The sequence below is a fragment of the Ylistrum balloti genome, unplaced genomic scaffold (assembly GCF_031769215.1).
Source record: "Ylistrum balloti isolate Yb309-2 unplaced genomic scaffold, AGI_CSIRO_Ybal_v1 Utg370072, whole genome shotgun sequence".
Taxonomy (NCBI): Eukaryota; Metazoa; Mollusca; class Bivalvia; order Pectinida; family Pectinidae; genus Ylistrum; species Ylistrum balloti.
The window spans coordinates 487,060-506,570 of record NW_026782113.1 but is presented as its reverse complement, the minus strand read 5'-3'; the positions used below and the strand labels follow the sequence as shown (position 1 = coordinate 506,570).

Here is a 19,511-nt window from a genome sequence, read left to right as displayed (position 1 = left end):
GTATGAATCTGTCTAAACTGAACATAATGTAGACTTTAAAAAAAAACACCTCGGTTGTGCTTTCAACAAATATTTGACAAATTGTGTAGTAAAATTCTGATATCTATTTTTCGCCATAAACTATTGTAACCAAAGTTGATTTCGCAGAAGCAACTCATTTTCAGACAATTTGTTAGTTAGTTAGAAACGTCTAGATCTTTACATTGATATTACTTTCAATCACAATCACAGCTTTTTCGAGATAATAATCATTTCTTATATATTATGGAATAGTGTAAACTTAATGAATTATATTTATTTCAGCAACTTACATCAACAATATAAACAAATATGTTTCAACTATACACAAATACATATACCTTTTAACCATTGAAATCAGGATGGAAGTTGTACCCGAGACAAAACACAAGACGTTTTCTATCACATTATCACTGATAGATTCAACAAATTACAAAAAAAAAGAACACATTTTGGTATCGACGAAGCAAAACCTTAGCATCAGTATAACGCAAGAACATTCATATGGTATTACTGAAGTTCATAAGGAAAGATAGCTACATGGTAAATATGTCTTTATATATCGTATGTTCGGTAAATTCTGAAATTTGTCTTATTTCCGTTGCTAAAATGCACAGGAAGCGTATATTTTGAATCAAAGAAAAATGACTGATAATTAAAAAGCAATTGGTAAAGAATTCCTAATGTTTTATGTAGTAATATAACAGCGATGTATGATTTAAAAATCTAACAAATACACATAGGTCTATAATATTGATTATTACTCGGATTTTGTAGAATTTGAACAAACAAACAAACAAACAGCTACATATTAAGCAATAACACTAACAATCTAACGGCCTGGTGGCAATCTGCTTGCGATGACGTGACACTTAAGCAATTGTAATTGTCATGTAAACATATTTATACAACTCACATGGAGAAATTGAAATACTTTATATGATATACATTGCTTTACCGTTTCCTGTCTTTTAATAACAAACAATGTTTATTTCATTGCAATTTTGAGCGATAATTGTAAGATCTCCGGAGATTTCAAATGTGAACATCTTTCAATGCTGTAATTTCAAACAAATATCTATTTCCTATATTTAATATCGATCACCTTACAACCAATTACGGCTAAAAGAAGCATCCTTTGGTTTATATCTCCACTTCCTTATATGGATCAATAAATCATTGGTCAAGATGTTCCACCATATGGATCAATAATTCATTGGGTTAGATCTCACAGCCTCTTTATGGATCAGTGACTGATTCAACAGTTTAAACATGCTACATCTTTGTTCTTTGTTCCGTGGCGTTGTTTTTCATTTGGTGAAGATCAAAATAGGCTAGAACTCTCTGGGCTTCAGAATAGACAGTTTATTCTGAACACTCGGCTCAGAAGATGCTTATGGATAGACCTCTGTGGTTTACCTGCGTCGAGAACGCACAGTACAATATTGTACTATGTCGTTCTGCACGCTAGTCGTCACATCTTCGACTCGCGGTGTACGATCATACCGCGCAGAAGCGGAACTACATTGCCATTTGACATAGGAATGGCCGATGAGCGACGATTCTGGAAATATTAATTTTCAAAACATTAGTTATTCATAATAAAGATTAAAAAATAATTAATTCAATCAGTACACTACGTATCACAAAATGGCAAGCTTATTTTGAAATAATTGAGATACTCTACTTAAGATGATTGAAAATCCGTTAAAAATACATTCTTCTTGAAACATGTAAAACAAGCTGAAATTTATAATTAACATATCATGAATCTTTAAATAAAAAACCTGAAGCAATTATATACGTTACTGAAAATGCAATATTTTGAAAATCTGAAATAGGCTTGAATGTGTCATGTTTTAACCATACAAAACAAATTCTCCTATTTCTTTTGTGTTGACATTGAAAAGAGGAAGAGAGCCGATATTTTTCACTGGTCATGACATAATAAGTTCTGATAGTTGAAATATTAAAAGAACAAATTACGACATATGCAATTCAAGTTATAAAATGTCATTTCACTTTCAATCAAGCTAAATTAGACACAACAATGCATTCAAGTAAAAGGAAAAGAGTTTCCATAAAGAGCATTGATGATGCAATTGAATTCAAAGTTTTGTAAAAAAAAAAAAAAAAAAAAACTTTTCGTTGTTTAAACGCAAAATGCATCTTTCCGATTCGTCGAAATTTTATTTTTATTTTTCGCGCATTCAGTCAGTTTGCAAAATGGTTTTTCTTTCATACAAGCATGAAACTAAAAATATATTTCTTTCAATTGTTAAATAACTGCAATTTTATTTTTAAATGTTTATATTGGGCCTAACGTCATAATAAAAAATCCGTTATACATTGTCATAAGTGTGCTTTGCGTAACTTTGGTTACCGTCTATGTGAAATAAACGCATAGAGGACGCTTTGTTCATTCAAAATTGCTTAGTGATTACGTACTTCCGGTCCTGAAATAGAAATCTACGCGTTGGTGTGAAAGCTGAATGGTGGAGAATTATACCTGATTAACTGAAGTATTTGGAACCTCTGTTATAGATGTGAAGACAGAAAATGATCGGCTGAGACGTCGAAAACTTGCGGATTGTACGACTCTACTATGGCGATACCTCTCCCAGCGTTTTCGTAGTGTTAACTGTACCTAAGTAATGAACATGCAACATATAGCTAAATCAAGCGAAATTAAATTTCTACGAAGTGACACAAGGGATGGAAAAGTAGTTTTGCATGACACTTGAAGCTAAAAAGGTCATTCTGGAAGGTGTATGAAAAACAGAAGGATAAATACCTACACAAAAATCCTTTTTTCCAAAAAACTTATTTTTCTCTTTTCAAATATGCTTTCTCTTGGCAAGATATTTAACATGTTTTGATAAATATAGAATTCCGATGTAGGTATTTATATATCTTATCTGGTGAAAATCACAAGGTCTTGAATAGATATTATAACTCCTGTGTAAAAAATGATTTTCGTTGCTGATTTAAATACAGCTTTATAATTCAAATAATGGAAAACAGAAACACATTTTATATTCTCCTGAATGAAATGAACATAAGGTACGTATAGTATTGAAATTAAAATATTCAAATAAACTCTATATGTTTAATTTTACATTATAATTTGCCTTATCATTTAGTGTTCTATCTAAGATTTGTAAAAAAAAAAAAAGAGTTTTTTTTAAGTATCATAGTACTACATTTTTTGGAAGTATCATAGAGATAATTTTGTATTGTAATTGTCGCCGTGTTAGTCTAAATTTACCATTCTGAGTGTTTCATCAAAGTAAACATAGTGCAGTGAGGTTTTGTTTAAGATACGTATATATTACTTATTGTGGCCCGATGAATATCTAGATATAATCAAATTACTTTGATGTAAGTATCAACTGCAATTGCAGTCGAACGTGGTTATCTCGAACTCGTACAACTCGAAGACCCCAGTGTCTCTGCTGTATCAGATTATAAATTTGCACCGGAAAGTGAATGTTTCGATTGAACGTTAATAGAAAGGGTTTTAAAGGACTATTTTTAGAGGTCTGAAATTAACAAAGAAGGAATTATTTCTGGGAAATTTACTACTTACATGAACTATCTAACATATATTAGTAACTATGTAAAAACTGTGATAAACTGAAAGGAAATTGGGCACACAACATTGAGAATTGCAGTTCGCTGTGCAATGCAGTTTGGTTCGCGACAAGATAGCTACAAGCATGCGCAAGACTACTTTTCGACTACCTTGTCCAGACGTGGCGGTGGGTGAACCCTTATAGACGTGAGGGAGGTGTCCCACCGCACGGCCGATTTCTGGCATAAATGTTTCCTTAACGTGTCTTGTACCTAAGCAAAACAATTACCTATGTTAAGTAGCTCCATCTTTTAAATGGCATAATAACTACCTTATGTAAAATCTGCAGATTCATAACTCGAAGGCAAATAGAATACACAGCAGGTTTAGACGTGGACTTGTGGTATAAAGAAATTAAGAGGAAGTGCGTCTGTTCATAATTGTGAATAATGCTTAATGCTAGGCAGCCGACTTTTTGCAATAACGGATTTTTAATGTTGATATCTTTCTCACTTCTTGGTTGCCATCGAAACATTCGTGTTGTTTATCCAATAAATCCTGTACAGATCTGAGATTTCCTTCAAGTCAATACTCAATGCTTGGATGTCTGATATTATAGATATTACAAACCGTTATCATTTAACAGCAAACCAGTTGTGAACAAAAAAGCACCAAACAAACAAACAATTTAATGAAAACAGTGTATGAGCTTTCTCACGTTTAGCATGTTAGTCCTCGAAAAACCTCGCATTTTGAGTAATTTGAAGTCCATATTAACTAATACGAGGGCGCATTTGAATTTTTTATGTTTATTTATGTAGCACTATTCCTAAAATTACTTATACGAGCCTTTTAAAACTTGTACTGATATACAATAAACCCATTAATACTCCAAGCGGTAATGGATTTAAATAAATCGCAATCATCAATAACAGATTTGTCTTTATATAAAAATGTGTAATGTACGTAAAGGAAATTAATTCTGTAATATTAATAACGCCAAGCAGGTATATAACACAGTTACCTCCCCGTTCAGGAAGCAGTAGAGTAATGATATGAGGAATCCCTGGAAGGACACAAGGAAATAAGTTGTGTATGACCAGATCCCAAATTTAATGACGTTATCAGCAGGTGGATCCGTCATGACGACGAAGTTTGTGATGCCTAGCAAAGGTAAAAGTACCAACGCCGCCTTCACAGCTTTTCTGCAATAGAAATGTAAAGTGGTTTTATTATTTGAAACACAAATAATAATATTTGTGTAATTAAATTGAATCATTTTAAAAGATCCAGATTATATGGAGTAGGTCTACATCTGTAATATTCAGTTCAAATGCCACAACATTGAAACATCAAGGCCTGAATCGTTCAAGAGCTTCGACAATTATAGTTTTGAAATCACTTATACATGTTTTTATCAGTTACCAGTATCTTTTACGACGGCTCTCAATCAAAAATCATAATGGAACATTCTGAATTTTGTATATTCTAACAGTTTCGAATACCAACTGTAGATGTGTTATAATTTTGTTACAATAAACATCTCTATATTACTTAATTCGAGATGTCGTTTACGAAAAAAAGTCATCGATGAATTCAAAAGTATGGCAATTTTATTAAAGGTAAAATATACTAGATTCTAAAGACGAATAATTTGTATAAAAAATATAAAAAAACAGTAATGAATATTGCCGTACTGACCCAACATTACTCTGAACTGTGAAGTATGTGATATCTATTTTTGATTATAAGCTTATTAGTACCTGCCTTCACCTGAACCTGGCTCCTGATCTTGCCCCGGTATCTTTCCCGACTTTAGTACATGCATTTACTTGAACCTGGCTCCTGATTTTCCCTGTATCTTTCCCGACTTTAGTACCTGCCTTTACCTGAACCTGGCTCCTGATCTGGTCCCTGTATCTTTCCCGACTTTAGTACATGCCTTTATCTGAACCTGGCTCCTAATCTTGCCCCGGTATCTTTCCCGACTTTAGTACATGCATTTACTTGAACCTGGCTCCTGATTTTCCCTGTATCTTTCCCGACTTTAGTACCTGCCTTTACCTGAACCTGGCTCCTAATCTTGCCCCGGTATCTTTCCCGACTTTAGTACATGCATTTACTTGAACCTGGCTCCTGATTTTCCCTGTATCTTTCCCGACTTTAGTACCTGCCTTTACCTGAACCTGGCTCCTGATCTGGTCCCTGTATCTTTCCCGACTTTAGTACATGCCTTTATCTGAACCTGGCTCCTAATCTTGCCCCGGTATCTTTCCCGACTTTAGTACATGCATTTACTTAAACCTGGCTCCTGATTTTCCCTGTATCTTTCCCGACTTTAGTACCTGCCTTTACCTGAACCTGGCTCCTGATCTGGTCCCTGTATCTTTCCCAACTTTAGTACATGCCTTTACCTGAACCTGGCTCATGATCTTGTCCCTGTATCGTTCCCGACTTTAGTACATGCATTTACTTAAACCTGGCTCCTGATTTTCCCTGTATCTTTCCCGACTTTAGTACCTGCCTTTACATAACCTGGCTCCTGATCTTGCCCCGGTATCTTTCACGACTTTAATACCTGCCTTTACCTGAACCTGGCTCTTCAATCAATCTGATACCTATATCTCATCAGATTTTATAATCTCTCCTTTTCTGATCCCAGTTTCTCTATCTTGCCTGACTTTAGTACCTTTTCTTTACCGAATCTAATTCCAGTTTCTTACCTCACTTTAGTTACTTGTGGTTCGTTAGTTTGACTTCGTCTTAATTTTATCACCAGCACACGGATAATGTTAAGTAAAAACATTAAATTTATCTGAAATATATAAATGAAAATCCGAATCAGTCTTTTTGCTTAGTTTAACGATATATTGCATTGATAGAACGAAGAATATCAAATGATTATTCTGTTTACTTCTAAAAGTCATTTTATCAGTCATATCACTACCCGGAAACGCTGTTAACGCATCCTACCAAGTAGTATTAATACGATAGTGGGCTAACCTTCTCGAACCAATCTTTCAAAACTTGAACGCTAACTTAAAATAAAGAATGCATTCATAAATATACCAGTTGAACAGACATTCGTTTGCCTCGATCAGGTGACACAATACAAAACGATATATGCCCAAGACTGATTTTAAGTTGTAAAGCAAAATAGGAGCTATGCAGTGCCATGTGTTGCTGGCTACTAATAGCTTATCTCTAAACTTACCGCTATTACTGCTACCCTTGGAGTCTCTATTATCCAGTAATAAGGCAAAAAATAATATGGAAACCAACACCTGAAACAAAAAGAAATCGAATCAAACCAGAAATGAAAATCGTCAATGATTTAACATTAAGTAAATAGTACAGAATCGCCTTTTTAGAAAACAACACGAATAATAAGAGAACATCAATATTAAATCAATTTTTACGACAGAAAAATGATATCGAGCGTGAGCATGCTTTGATCCGTCATGTAAATCAAGGCATTATTACAGTAATGCCATGTTCTCAAAGAAACACCATCGGTAATCACAAAAAGTCTTAAAGAACTTTAATGTAAATCAGTGTAATACTGTACATAAGACATAAAAGTTAATTGCATTTCATTTACAATATAGCCAAACAATAAATTAAGCAGCATCATACACATATTCCCTCCTTCTAGGAGCCGTTAGTGCTGCTATGGGTGTAAATTCTAAAACCTAGTTGGAGACTGAGGAAAATCTCGAATAAAATGTCTCGGAATGGGGAGATGCACTAGTTCCATAATTAAAGAAAAAATCACGATTTTCACATACCAAAAGAACCTCAACTTAAGTATTGGATTCTTAATTTTAAGGCAGAAAAAGCATCCGTCATCAGTTTTAAAGCAAATAAAAATGAAAACAAGTTACAATTAATTCTAATCTATTTATTGTTATAAATATATTAATATAGTTTGCAATCCGATCAAATTACGAACTAAATTTTGCAAAGGTATTTGACAAAAATATATTTTGAGACTGACAAAATATCAATTTGAGGTAAGACAATATCACGACTCAATGAAAAAAGGGCCAGCGGATGGTGTTGTTCAAGGGAAATTAAACAAGGAATAAAGTCATTAGATTGAATTATTTGTGAAGTTCTTTTACAATGTACGGGAGTCTGTGTGATCTTACCTAGCTGTGTGACTAAATGCCATCGTAACAACCCAACTGATAGTAAACGGAAGTGGGACACCTGTTAAAACAGAAACATAGAACACATTCCGTAATATATACCAACACGTATATGTACGTAGGTAGAATGTCGGCTTTCTACAGGACAGACTGTTTATTAAGAAAAGTGTTAGCTTACTATGTTCATGAATTTGAAACGCCAGTGTACCATATTTGGATGGGAACATTATAAAGAAATAAGAATGCAAAACTGCCCCGCTCCTCCGAGAGTATGGTTGAATTTCGACAAGTATAAAAAGTTAAATATCATTTTTTTAAAATTTGAATTGATATTCCATAGAGGGATATATACCAGGCAATGAGATTCAATATCGAAAATGTAGAATTTCTATTTATTAAGAATATCTATACTCAAAAGGTGAACTATCGTCATTGACGGTACAGGCTATCGAGTACAAGCAACCATAACTGAGAAGGCAGAGAGTTATGTGTCTTACCTCCCTATAAGGTTATATGGTTAGCTGACTATAAAGTTAATACCCTTCATTCACCTTATTTATCAGTTTATATTATATTGACAATCAAAGATCTAAGCTTCTGTTATTGTACTATTATCATTAGCATCAACGTTAGCTTCGTTTTCACAATACCGTTGTAAATGGTATAGATCCCGGAAAGCTAAAAACAGTTGCTTTGTCGATAGTTCATTTTATGATATCTCAACTACCAAATGGTGTTATGGTAAAGACTATTTCTTTCTTGTCTACACATTCTGGAACAATCAACTAATGTTGTTTCATTGTTACTTACACCAGCCCATCAAATAAAAGACAATGTAGTTTGGACGCCCCGAGAAGACTGACACGGCAATCATATTATGTAGATACAGGCCCTCAATCAGCATCCACATAAACTGAACCGTCTTCGTGTATTCAATCATTGCATACAGGAATTCACAAAGCACGGGCTGTAATACAAAATTAGCAATACTGTAGATAATGAATTATTCAACGGATTTTAGAAAAGAGATTTAAGTAAGAACAAAACGATTCATTGGATGGAAATGAAAACGAAAACAATTAGATGACATAGCGCAGCAAGGAAAATAAGAGACAATATCTTGTTTACGGCCAAACAACCACCGTTATTTGAAAGGAAACGTGTCATAATGACCTGGATATATTCTCATTGCACCGGATTATCTGTTGGATTCCTTAAGTAAGATGTCGTTATATAGATTGGTCAAAGTTACTCATTTAATTGATAACGACACGACTATCAAAAAAATCCGAATGCTTACATGTCTTGGAATTACTTAATCGGAAATGTGTAATTATATAGAGCCCATAATTTACAACACTTTGTATGCCAGAGAATAACTATATGAGGCGACCAAAGCAAAATATTTCCAAAATAAATTTAACAGTCTCTCTTCGTAGTAAACACAATATATATATACATTGCTTTTAAAGAATTAAGCCTTTTTAAGTTAATCGTTACACATTCTTAGCGGCGAGGGACAATGCATCTTTATTATTTTCTACATTTCACAATGCTAAATGTTTTAAAAACATGTTTTAACGACTTAAGACTTATGATCAAGGGACAAACGTACTCTCTAAACATATGTTTACCCACATTTTCCAAAGACTTTTAAAAACAAAGACAATGAGATATACATTTGGGAAAAGATGAAAAAATGAATTTTCAAAATAAATTCCTAGGCTTTAGTACGTACAAACTCTCATCATGTAACCCTCGATAGACAGTGTTGACAACGCAACAAAAACAATCATGTCTAGATGTCTGAGTTTGGCGATCAATGAAGTGGAAATATCGCCTTCCTCCAATCGATGTAGACTTGGAAACAGTAAAAACTATCTCCTTAGGCTTAGCAATCTATTTCAGGTGTAATAGTCTTAACCTAGAAGATAATATATCAACATACACATGATAGCAATGTTACATTAACTGTCCAATACTAATACCAGCTGACTAGTTTTTGCTCATGTCTCGTAATACGCATTACAACTTAGGAGCAAAAACCCATGACGGAAAATCAATCCAAATATGAGTTCATTATTTCAAGGTCAAAGCTATATATGGAATCATCTTAGTGGTATTTTCGTTGCTGTGTGATGATTAATAGCAATAACACTAACTAATGGCTATCCATTGACATACCTAACAATTATGTTGCAAAACCAACATTTTAAGACTACCGTTGTTTTGACGCAAAACAAATGTATGGTATTGAATAAATATAATACGGTAGATTAGAGAATTTAAAAGACATCCTGTGACATGTGCCCAGTATTACACTTTATCAAAGTTCTGAAGCGAAGTCAGAGATTTCGGAAATAAATCTGAGCTTATACTTATGACATGTTCTGTTTGGATATCTTACATACCTACATTTGAATAATGGAAATAATTGTAAAAAACGTGGATATGAGGCAGGCATTTACAAAGCACAACATTTTACTTGAAAAAAGTCGGATGAAATAATTTACACATCAGAGTTACAGATATTTAACACAATTTAGTCAAAAAGTGAAGTTACAAGTTTCAGTTTGGGTCAATTTTCCGGTATATACTGACCAATATGTATTGTTACGTCGCCGTAAGTTTCACAAATTTACGTGAAAAAATAAATGTACATACACTTACAAAACATCACATTAAATATATTAGGACAAATGTTTCTAGTATACATCAGTCGCACATCCATTTCAATCGATACAGGAAGGACTGGTCTACCTTTCAGTTTAAAGAATCTGTTTTTTGTTCATAGTTTGTCCTAGTTTTATGGAAGTTGAGTTTGGATTATGAATATGTTGACATGTTGGTATTTTCTATTAGTAATGGTAACGTAATGGTTTTATGCCATACACGTAATAAAATCTATAGTTTGAATATTTTGGCAGGCCACAAAAACATGCACTCTCAGTCGACTCAATTAATAGCCATGCTGTCAGGTGATCGATACTTGATATTACGAAGTATCAAACAGTAAACGGATTAAGAAGCTGTATTTATGAAGCATTGGCTTTTCTTTCGCATAAACATGAAGCTTAGAAAACAAGCCAACACTTTCAACCTTTAACTCATGCACATTTATTTCGAACGACTAGTGAGTCTTAATAAAATCTGATATGTTATTTAATTCTAACGGAACGGGCTTGACTTACAGAAATATCTGTTGACAGTGATTCTTCATAACTACGCCGAATCTGTTTATAACTGATACATTTATTAGTGTACCTATTGATCAAGGACTTAAGTAAACATAGACTTTCACTATATATATATATATATATATACAGTCAAACTTCGATGGTTCGAAGTTCAAGGGACTACCAAAAAACTTCTAAACATCGAGACTTCATACAGTCGTGACGTCAAACGAGACATGTGATGTGATGACAAACTTTCTGTTTCAATTCAATTACACAGCAAATGCTCATCAATATTCAATATTAACAGATGTTTGTAAAAAACAAAAAACAAAAAAGTGTGATGAAGCTAACATTCCTGAGAAATCCAAGACAAATATTTCTATATCCTTCCTTTTCTTATTAAAACATAATTAAATAGGCCAAACCTAATTAAGTTTCGAAAAGAAGGTATCTACAGATAACTTGTCATGAATTTCCTCATTTCAATTTATCAATCACCACCTTAACATATTTTTACTTTTAACACATATCCCTTGCAGCTGCAATTTGAAAACGCCTAAAATATTGACTTACCTTAAAGAAAGTGACATGTCACACACTTTCTAAAGAACTTCGCACAAACCTATTTCATTTAAAGGCGTATTTGACATTTAAAAGACCATTTCTAAAACGTTGGTTGAGTGAAAGTTTTTACATTAAAGTGTGGAAATTGTTTGACAGTTTTTTAACATCAACAATAAACCTCATTAACTTACTGTTCTTTCAGTTCTCACGTGACCTACTAATTACAATTTGCAATAATAATCAATTGACAACAACATTATTTTCAATGAATGAATATTATGGAACTGTTGAAGCCGGGTATAGCTCTTGCAAATTTTGTGTCCCTTATGAAGCTATTTTTTAAATGTTTTGATTTCTTTTCTTTTTTCAAATCACATTTTAGCATGAGTTCCGCGCACCTTTGTTTACACCAACATCCGTCCCATGCAAAATCAAATCCACAATTATATTCCAAATTCATTCATACAAAGTGTATATGGAAAGATTGTTTCTGTTGTGTTTAAACAAGAAATAAATACTGACAAAATACATTAACTCTTCCAAACATGGTCAACTGATAAAGTGACCACGACAATATGATAAAATGAGATGAAAATGTCTTACAAAAACCATGTTTACACGAAACTCTGAGCTATATTAAAATTACTTATGAGCATTAGTGATTTTCATATTGAAAAATGATATGCAAGAAAGCAATTTCATATCATAGTGATTAAGTAAATTAAAAAAAGGCTGAGAGAAACACGATAATTAATGATACGTTTTCAATGGCCTGACAACGCAATTCCATAAAACGTCATTTCCATTGCTTGTATAAATCAGATGTTGATGAAGAGGAAGTGTGACATTAGAAAATGATAATGTGAACTTGATGAAGTTGAATTCAGATAATTACTTTTATGATTTTCATGACATGTGATGCAATAATTTACAATTTGCTATTCTTGAATCCCTTTAAATATTTATGGTTTCATTATAGAACTGGGCTTATTAATGTATAGGACCAGTGAACTTTCTCTAGAATTTTTTTTAAAATGTTCCGTGATTCATGGTCTTATTCTCCAGGTACTTTTTCAGGAGTCTCCGTGTAAATCATCCTTTTGTTCATAGCTTGTACTAAGTGTTATTGAATTTGAGTTTGGCTTATGGTTGTTGACATGTTAGTATTTTGTTGTTTTTGTTTATATTTTTTTCACAAGCATGCAGATGTGAAACAAAATAATAGCTGCATAAAACAGTTACTTGCACTTATATATTTCCGTTCGAATGAACTGTTTTTAAGATGTGAAGTAATAACGATATTCAACAAGGTTATAAAATTAACAGCATAATTTAGAATGGCAATGATATCGGTATGTGTCCTACAACTCGGTAACCTGTAACGTAACGGTGTAAAACCGTGCTCATTTGAGAATATAGCATTACCTACAAGATGAAGCAAAAGACGCTTATCCTTCCGAAATACGTTATTTTATTATCTTAATATTCTACAAGCCACTCTATGCAAGATCTTTTTTTGCTTAATTTCGATTTCTTATTCAATATTTTATCAATATTTTATCAAATAAGTTTTATGTACCGAAACTAAAAGGATTCAATGTTCGTTGTATGTATTTTCTTTATAATATTAGCCGGATTGACTGCGTGTGTAGTATATCAGGCAAATGATGAAACATTTAAGTCCACCACTATTTCACTCTGCAAATTGCATTAATAGATAAGAGCAACTCCTTAGGTCTTTGACTACTAATCTGTCACCACAGGTAGAGTAATGGAAACAGAGAGGAACAGTTGCCCGATTTACTAGGCAATCAATCTTTTCGTGTTCTCAAAGGTGAATGATTCACGAGAGCTGCTTTGGAACCAGAAAAAAATCGTCTGCACGGTGACAGAAATGTCATATAAGGAAATGATATTTCCCAAGTACCAGGAAATGGAGCAATAGTGCGTACAACCCATGTCGTTACTAATGCTCTAGACGGTCCGTGTGTCTCGAAGGATATCAATGATCTAAGAGTCTCTCAATGACACAGTATAGGGCAAGTTTGATTGGGTATTTTACAGTACCGAAAGAAACTATAACTGATATGTTCTTACAATAAACATACTTTATTTATAAATCGAATCTAGTAAACACTAAGTGTCATCTCGGATAGAGAAAAATTCTTGAATATTCCTTGATAAATTACCATTTCAACTAGACAACCTGGTATGTATACTGCGCTTTCAACCCTAATCATTTTATGGAATAGTGTTGACTCTTTGCCTTCGCTTTTCTCTATCAATTTTACTTATGTGATAAGACATAAAGGAATATACAAGTGCTTCAGTGTTCGTGTAAAGCTTAAATGGCTATGTTTAAAAACCAGACATAAAATGTTAATGAACATATAATGAATCACTTATAAAACAAATAAATTGTTGTGTAACAGTAGTCCTTGTCCTTGAATACCGTTCTCAGATTAAGAATACAGAGTAAGTTTATTATCCGGATACTTGTACATATCAATATGTAATTATTTCCGGTGCCTTAATTCTATTGTTATATCTTATCTTACCTATCGGTCACTCGTACTTCCTTCACAAGCACAATGTTGCTAAAGGGAACAGAACACGTTCACTCTTTCTAAAACACTGGTTTTACATTTTAAATAAATTAATTGAAAGAAACTGCCAGACAAAAAGTCCAAGGATATGAGACAAGCTTTGAGTGTAACGAGTCTAGTGGAAACATTCCTGATAAATCGATAAAAATGTTTTAGAGTTAATAATGAGACTTGAATTGCTTTCCCGCATGAATTTCATACTGTGTTAAAAAACAATATTTGTTTTTAGATATTTTTTCATTGTCTTAATCTACCCTTTATTATATCAAAACGGAAAGTCACGGGTATTTAGTTGCTCACAGTTTCAAATATGGTTGCGCCCTCACTCATGTCAGTTGTACCGACAGTGGGCTGTCCTCCAGCTTGAGCCACGAACTGATCCACATATAAGATCAATCGCACGATCGTCTGTACGCTGATGGAAACGAACAGGTTCCGATGAATTCTTGTTCGATGACATCTAAGACTTCTGCAAGGAATCGTCATAAACGGAGATGCATAATATAATTTGTGTTAGTTGATTTGGTTTAGGAGCGATTTATGCGAGATGGATGGACAATCTGTATATGTCGTTTATTTTCAAGAATAACACAGCAGGCATCCTTCTAATTTAAATAGTTTTGTGATATTTTACACGAGGAATTAAAAGAAACCGATGCATTGACAGTTATGTCGGAATCATAACTTCAGTCATAACTTTTCATAAATATATAAGTATATTTAGCCTTTGATAATAAGGAGAGTAAATTAAACGGTTAGGTATTAATTATTGCCTTTATTTTATTACATTGGCGTATAAGCAACATGTCCCACAACGTACCTAAAATAACTAAAGATGAACAGCGATATTAATGAAGATACCAGGGACACCCATAACCCAACGATTTCCATGGTTCTTGTGCCCACTACAATGTCCTTGATCATCTGAAAAATAAAGATAAAGGTAATGCTAGTCCAAATACTCACTCTGTTATGATTTATAAATATATTGTTTCTGAAAAAATAGTCCTGGCAAAAATACTGATAACAAAACTACTCACAAGATAATTAAATTGAATTCTCCCTGAAATGAAAATTTAAAATTCAAAGAAGTAAGAATAAAACATAGTAAATTACATGTAAATAATTGAGTATTAATGACACTAGATTGAATGGAGTTGAAGTATATAAACATAACACAACATCAACAGTAACGGAAATACTTCTCATGATTGTGGAGACATTACAGTGTGATAACACTTTATAAAAATTGGAGTTTCCAATTATCGGTGGAAACAAAATCCACAAGGTCAAATCTGTGCTTTTAAAAAAATGCAATAAAGATATCATAAAAACTCGAAAATAAGTCGACCTCAAAATAAACATTTCCTGATAATAAGCCCGAAATTTCATATAGAAATAACTTAAAATTTGCTTACTTTTGAAGAAAATAATTTCGAGAGTTATTACATGGCAGATGCCATCGATGAAGCAGAAGACGCTTTCTCTTCCCCAACGTCTGGTCTTATTTCCCTAGTACTTTTTCAGAAATCTGCGTGTAAATTTTTGTTGTTGATATTTTGCCCTAGTTTTACGGATTTTGAGTTGGATTAGCATTATGCTGACATGTTAGTATTTTCTTTATGCTTTTTATTAGGGTCACCTTTGTTACAATGAGATGTGGTACAAAAGATACTCAGTTTGAAAAGAATATCCAAAAGTGTATTTCCCAATAACTGTTCTTTCAAAACAGTTAGTTCTGGTAAGAAAGAAACAAACAATAGGACGAGAAAGCGTCTAAAGACATATCGAAATGCTAAAACACACGAGTGTGTTAACAACATATAACCTTTCCGTTCATGTTATCGTTCAGACCCTGCACAATACAATTTGCCATGAATGCATTTCCTTACTCTTTTATCTTGCTTTGTGTTTTTTACATCCTCCAAACATTCAGGTCATATAAACAGCACCCACCAAGCAATAAATCGCTCGTTGGCGCTTTTTAGTGCTATAATGTGATCGGACAAGATATTGTGAGACATTTTATGTGAGTCTTTGTTCGAACATTATCACTTTCTATCTCAAGTAGTGGTGAGTTACTACATCGTTTTCTTCAACTTCAGTTTATGTATAAAAATTAGTTTCTAAAAATACGAAGGTTTGACATTTTTAAGTCCTTTGGTCAAACATTCGGACTAGTATTGCGTTTACGTTGCTCCTGACCCACCTGTCTCTGAGCTGATGACTTGTTCGCGTAGAACTTTTTCCAGATATCATAAGCCTCCGGGGTGTAACAGTTTGTGTAATTTGTGTATCCTTTTGGATTAGAGTAATCTCCGGGAAACTTTCCTTCCCAACGACCATCTGACCCACATCTCCGAAAACCATGTTCTAGAGCAAATAAATAAAAGGTGATTCTTAGAATTAAATTATATCAATTTCATGCATTACTCTGTCCATGGGCTTAATTCAGATAATTAGGTCAGTAAACCTCGTTGGGCTCACCTTGAGTGTAATTCTATGGTGCGATTTCACGGAATATTACATGTAGCCGTCACATTGGCTTGACATTACTCATGGATCATTAAACCGACACCAGAAGGAGCCTGGTTTCATTGTGTATCTGATCAAGTGTTTAGTGTCAAGCAGGGAATGCGTGTCTTCCACTATAATCTAAATTACATACACTTGTAACTGTAATCAATTTAACGTTTTTCGGTGGTTGATAATCAGTATTCAAATTCATGATGACAAAAAAAAAAACTGATTACGTTAAGACTTCGTGATATCAAAGTTCGTTAACATTTTTCAAAATAAATTCTGACGCTTCGAAAAATACCTATGGCATTATGATAATGAAACAAAAAAATCAGTGGATGATATGATCACTAAATGTAAGAATTCTTGCTGACACGACTTTCCTGACGAAGAGAATACCAGGACGTTTGCTGCATACATACATGAAATAAAAGTATCTTTATAACAACGTACTATTGCTTCAATGAAAACTGGTACACTATTAATAGACTGAAATACATTACATGCAAAACTGCTGGACTTCAGTTACAGTGAAATGAACAAAGCAATATTATGGTTCCATACAATAAACAAACATTTCCCTGTTTTTGGAGAGAACGATTCAGTTTGGAAACAAGATGCACGACTCGATAATTAAACAAACATATTTTACTTAATGACTTTGTTTTTATATCCCGTTCCCAGTATTTGATTGGTTTAAAAAACTCATACTGAAACAGAAAAGATAAAATGCATCTTTATTTCATGTAGTTTCGCCTGTTGCTTAATTGGGGGCATTAAAACGAATATATAGATACGTTGTGTTGGTAATTTTCAGAAACATCTATGAATTTGATACCGAATAAAATCAACCAAACATACACACCTAAATAGTTATAAAATTGTTCATGTCATAGAAAATGAGTAATTGAGATAAAATGTGCCAGATAAAGGATAACTTATACCTCCGAGTAAAATACACATTATCCATCCCTACGCAAGGAGTGGGCTGCAGGAAGATTTAATAACAGCGAGGAACATTTGTCCTGATTAAAAATATCTTACCAAAAGACACAATGCCTGAACCAAATTCACTCAATACAGGAAAAAAGGGAATTGATTTGGTCTTTTTACATACTGTCTGTTAGATAAGACTTTAGTTACGTATCGTTCGATATTTTTACTGCACAATTATGATTCAAAAGATGAACGGTAAGTTGATCACTTGTGACAACACATTCGTTAACTGGGACAGACCAGACAGAGGAGCGATAAACTGAGTAGACAACACAGAGAATACAACCATATCTAAACCTGTCTAGTACTTATCATCGCGCATACCGACAACATTTGAACTTCAATTGCTGAGAAAGACTGATTAAATTGCGTTAAAATGTTGCTTTTGAAATCATTTTCGATCTATTAATGTATCATAGTGTACATTTAGTCAGTACAACGCAATTCCAGTTCCTGATACTGACACATCAATGAAAGCTCTATCAGCAGGTGACTTGTAAGCGATACAAACTCAAACTGAAAACTAATATGTATTTACATTATATATATATGTATATAAATATATATAAATATAATATATATAATGTGGTTTGTTAATCTCACTTGTTGAGTTAAAACAGTATATCTTGTTTAAGTTTTTCGAAGTATAACAGAAACGTACATTAAATGCTCTATGCAATACACCAGCACTATAAATATTGAATACATCAGCATTTGCTTTACCAGTAAAACGTATGGCTAATATTTAAATAGGAGAAATCAAATATGTTGTTATGTTCATATGTTGTATAATGGTATTGTATATGGTATATCTGATGTATTATGTAATATTTCCAATCCAAATAATTTTGAAGCTAATCATTTCCCAATAATATTATGCATATTTAAGCAACTCGTATTGGAACATCGCTATACATCCGCCATACTCTCCATACCATAAAATCATACTAAATGCATTGTTTATTTGTGTGCTCTCTCTGTTATTTTTGAAATCATTAACGGTCTTCTTTTACGATCATATTCTGATGTAAACTCTAATTCCTAAATAATTTACATTTCATTTTCAAAAAGTGTTTTTTATAAACCGGATACATCCAACAGTCTTGCTATACAATTAACGCTATACATTTCCTTTATGATCAGGTTTGTAGAGGTATCTTTGCCAATGAAATCAATAATGCCTTGTGTCCGTAAAACGTATTGTAGACAATAGCACTCAAACAGCTGACATTTGCCCTATCGTTATGATAAATTGCGTCATATCAACTTCTAGACAATGCCAGGATGGTCACAATTGAATAAGGCATGCAATATCAACTACCAAGAGACAGAGCGCTTAGAGAAAAAATGTTTTGTTTTGCAATGCGCAATAACTTTGACAATAAAATCATCTAATAAATGTTTCCAAATATCATATTGACCATAAATGTTTAAGAATTACTCACGTTGAAGATTCTTATTATCTATATGTTTCTGTAATTGTTTCAGCGATTGTACATATGGGTATAAAATGTATATATCATTATAAACTTCCTGGCGACTCTAACATGTATTGGCTGACATGAAAATAATTTCCAGACACACTACAGACGCTCTTCTTTTATTTCGCTTGTTGAATGAAGTGATGTACCAAAACAAAAGTAATTAATTTTGAACTGATTTAGCAAAACAAAAAAGTTTTATCTTTTTTTCTCTTGATATCATTGTTGAAAACGTGTTAGAGGTAGTTTTACCAAAATTTGCAGTGATATTTTACACTTCGCGAACCAAAAGTCAAATTCAACAGATTAACACTTACGAAAAGACAGACAAGTGACAAGTGTATATGAACATAATTTGAAAACTACAGAACAAATATGTTTTAATGTAAGCATCCGGACAGTTATTGTTAGTTTACGTATTT

At 33.1% G+C, this 19,511-nt stretch overlaps 1 protein-coding gene across 1 annotated transcript in view; it reads right to left on the bottom strand.

Annotated features, from left to right (window-relative positions):
• Positions 1–1,492: 1,492 nt before the first annotated feature.
• The window catches only part of LOC132549642 (PDF receptor-like), a 32,422-nt gene continuing 14,403 nt past the window's right edge, over positions 1,493–19,511 (bottom strand). The window contains exons 3-12 of the mRNA XM_060213590.1: positions 16,302–16,465; positions 14,913–15,016; positions 14,393–14,561; positions 8,554–8,710; positions 7,744–7,804; positions 6,807–6,876; positions 6,316–6,407; positions 4,617–4,797; positions 2,528–2,665; positions 1,493–1,582 (exon numbers count right to left, since the gene is read on the bottom strand). Coding sequence (XP_060069573.1) covers positions 1,493–1,582; positions 2,528–2,665; positions 4,617–4,797; positions 6,316–6,407; positions 6,807–6,876; positions 7,744–7,804; positions 8,554–8,710; positions 14,393–14,561; positions 14,913–15,016; positions 16,302–16,465 — 1,226 coding nt within the window. The remainder of the gene's footprint in view (positions 1,583–2,527; positions 2,666–4,616; positions 4,798–6,315; positions 6,408–6,806; positions 6,877–7,743; positions 7,805–8,553; positions 8,711–14,392; positions 14,562–14,912; positions 15,017–16,301; positions 16,466–19,511) is intronic.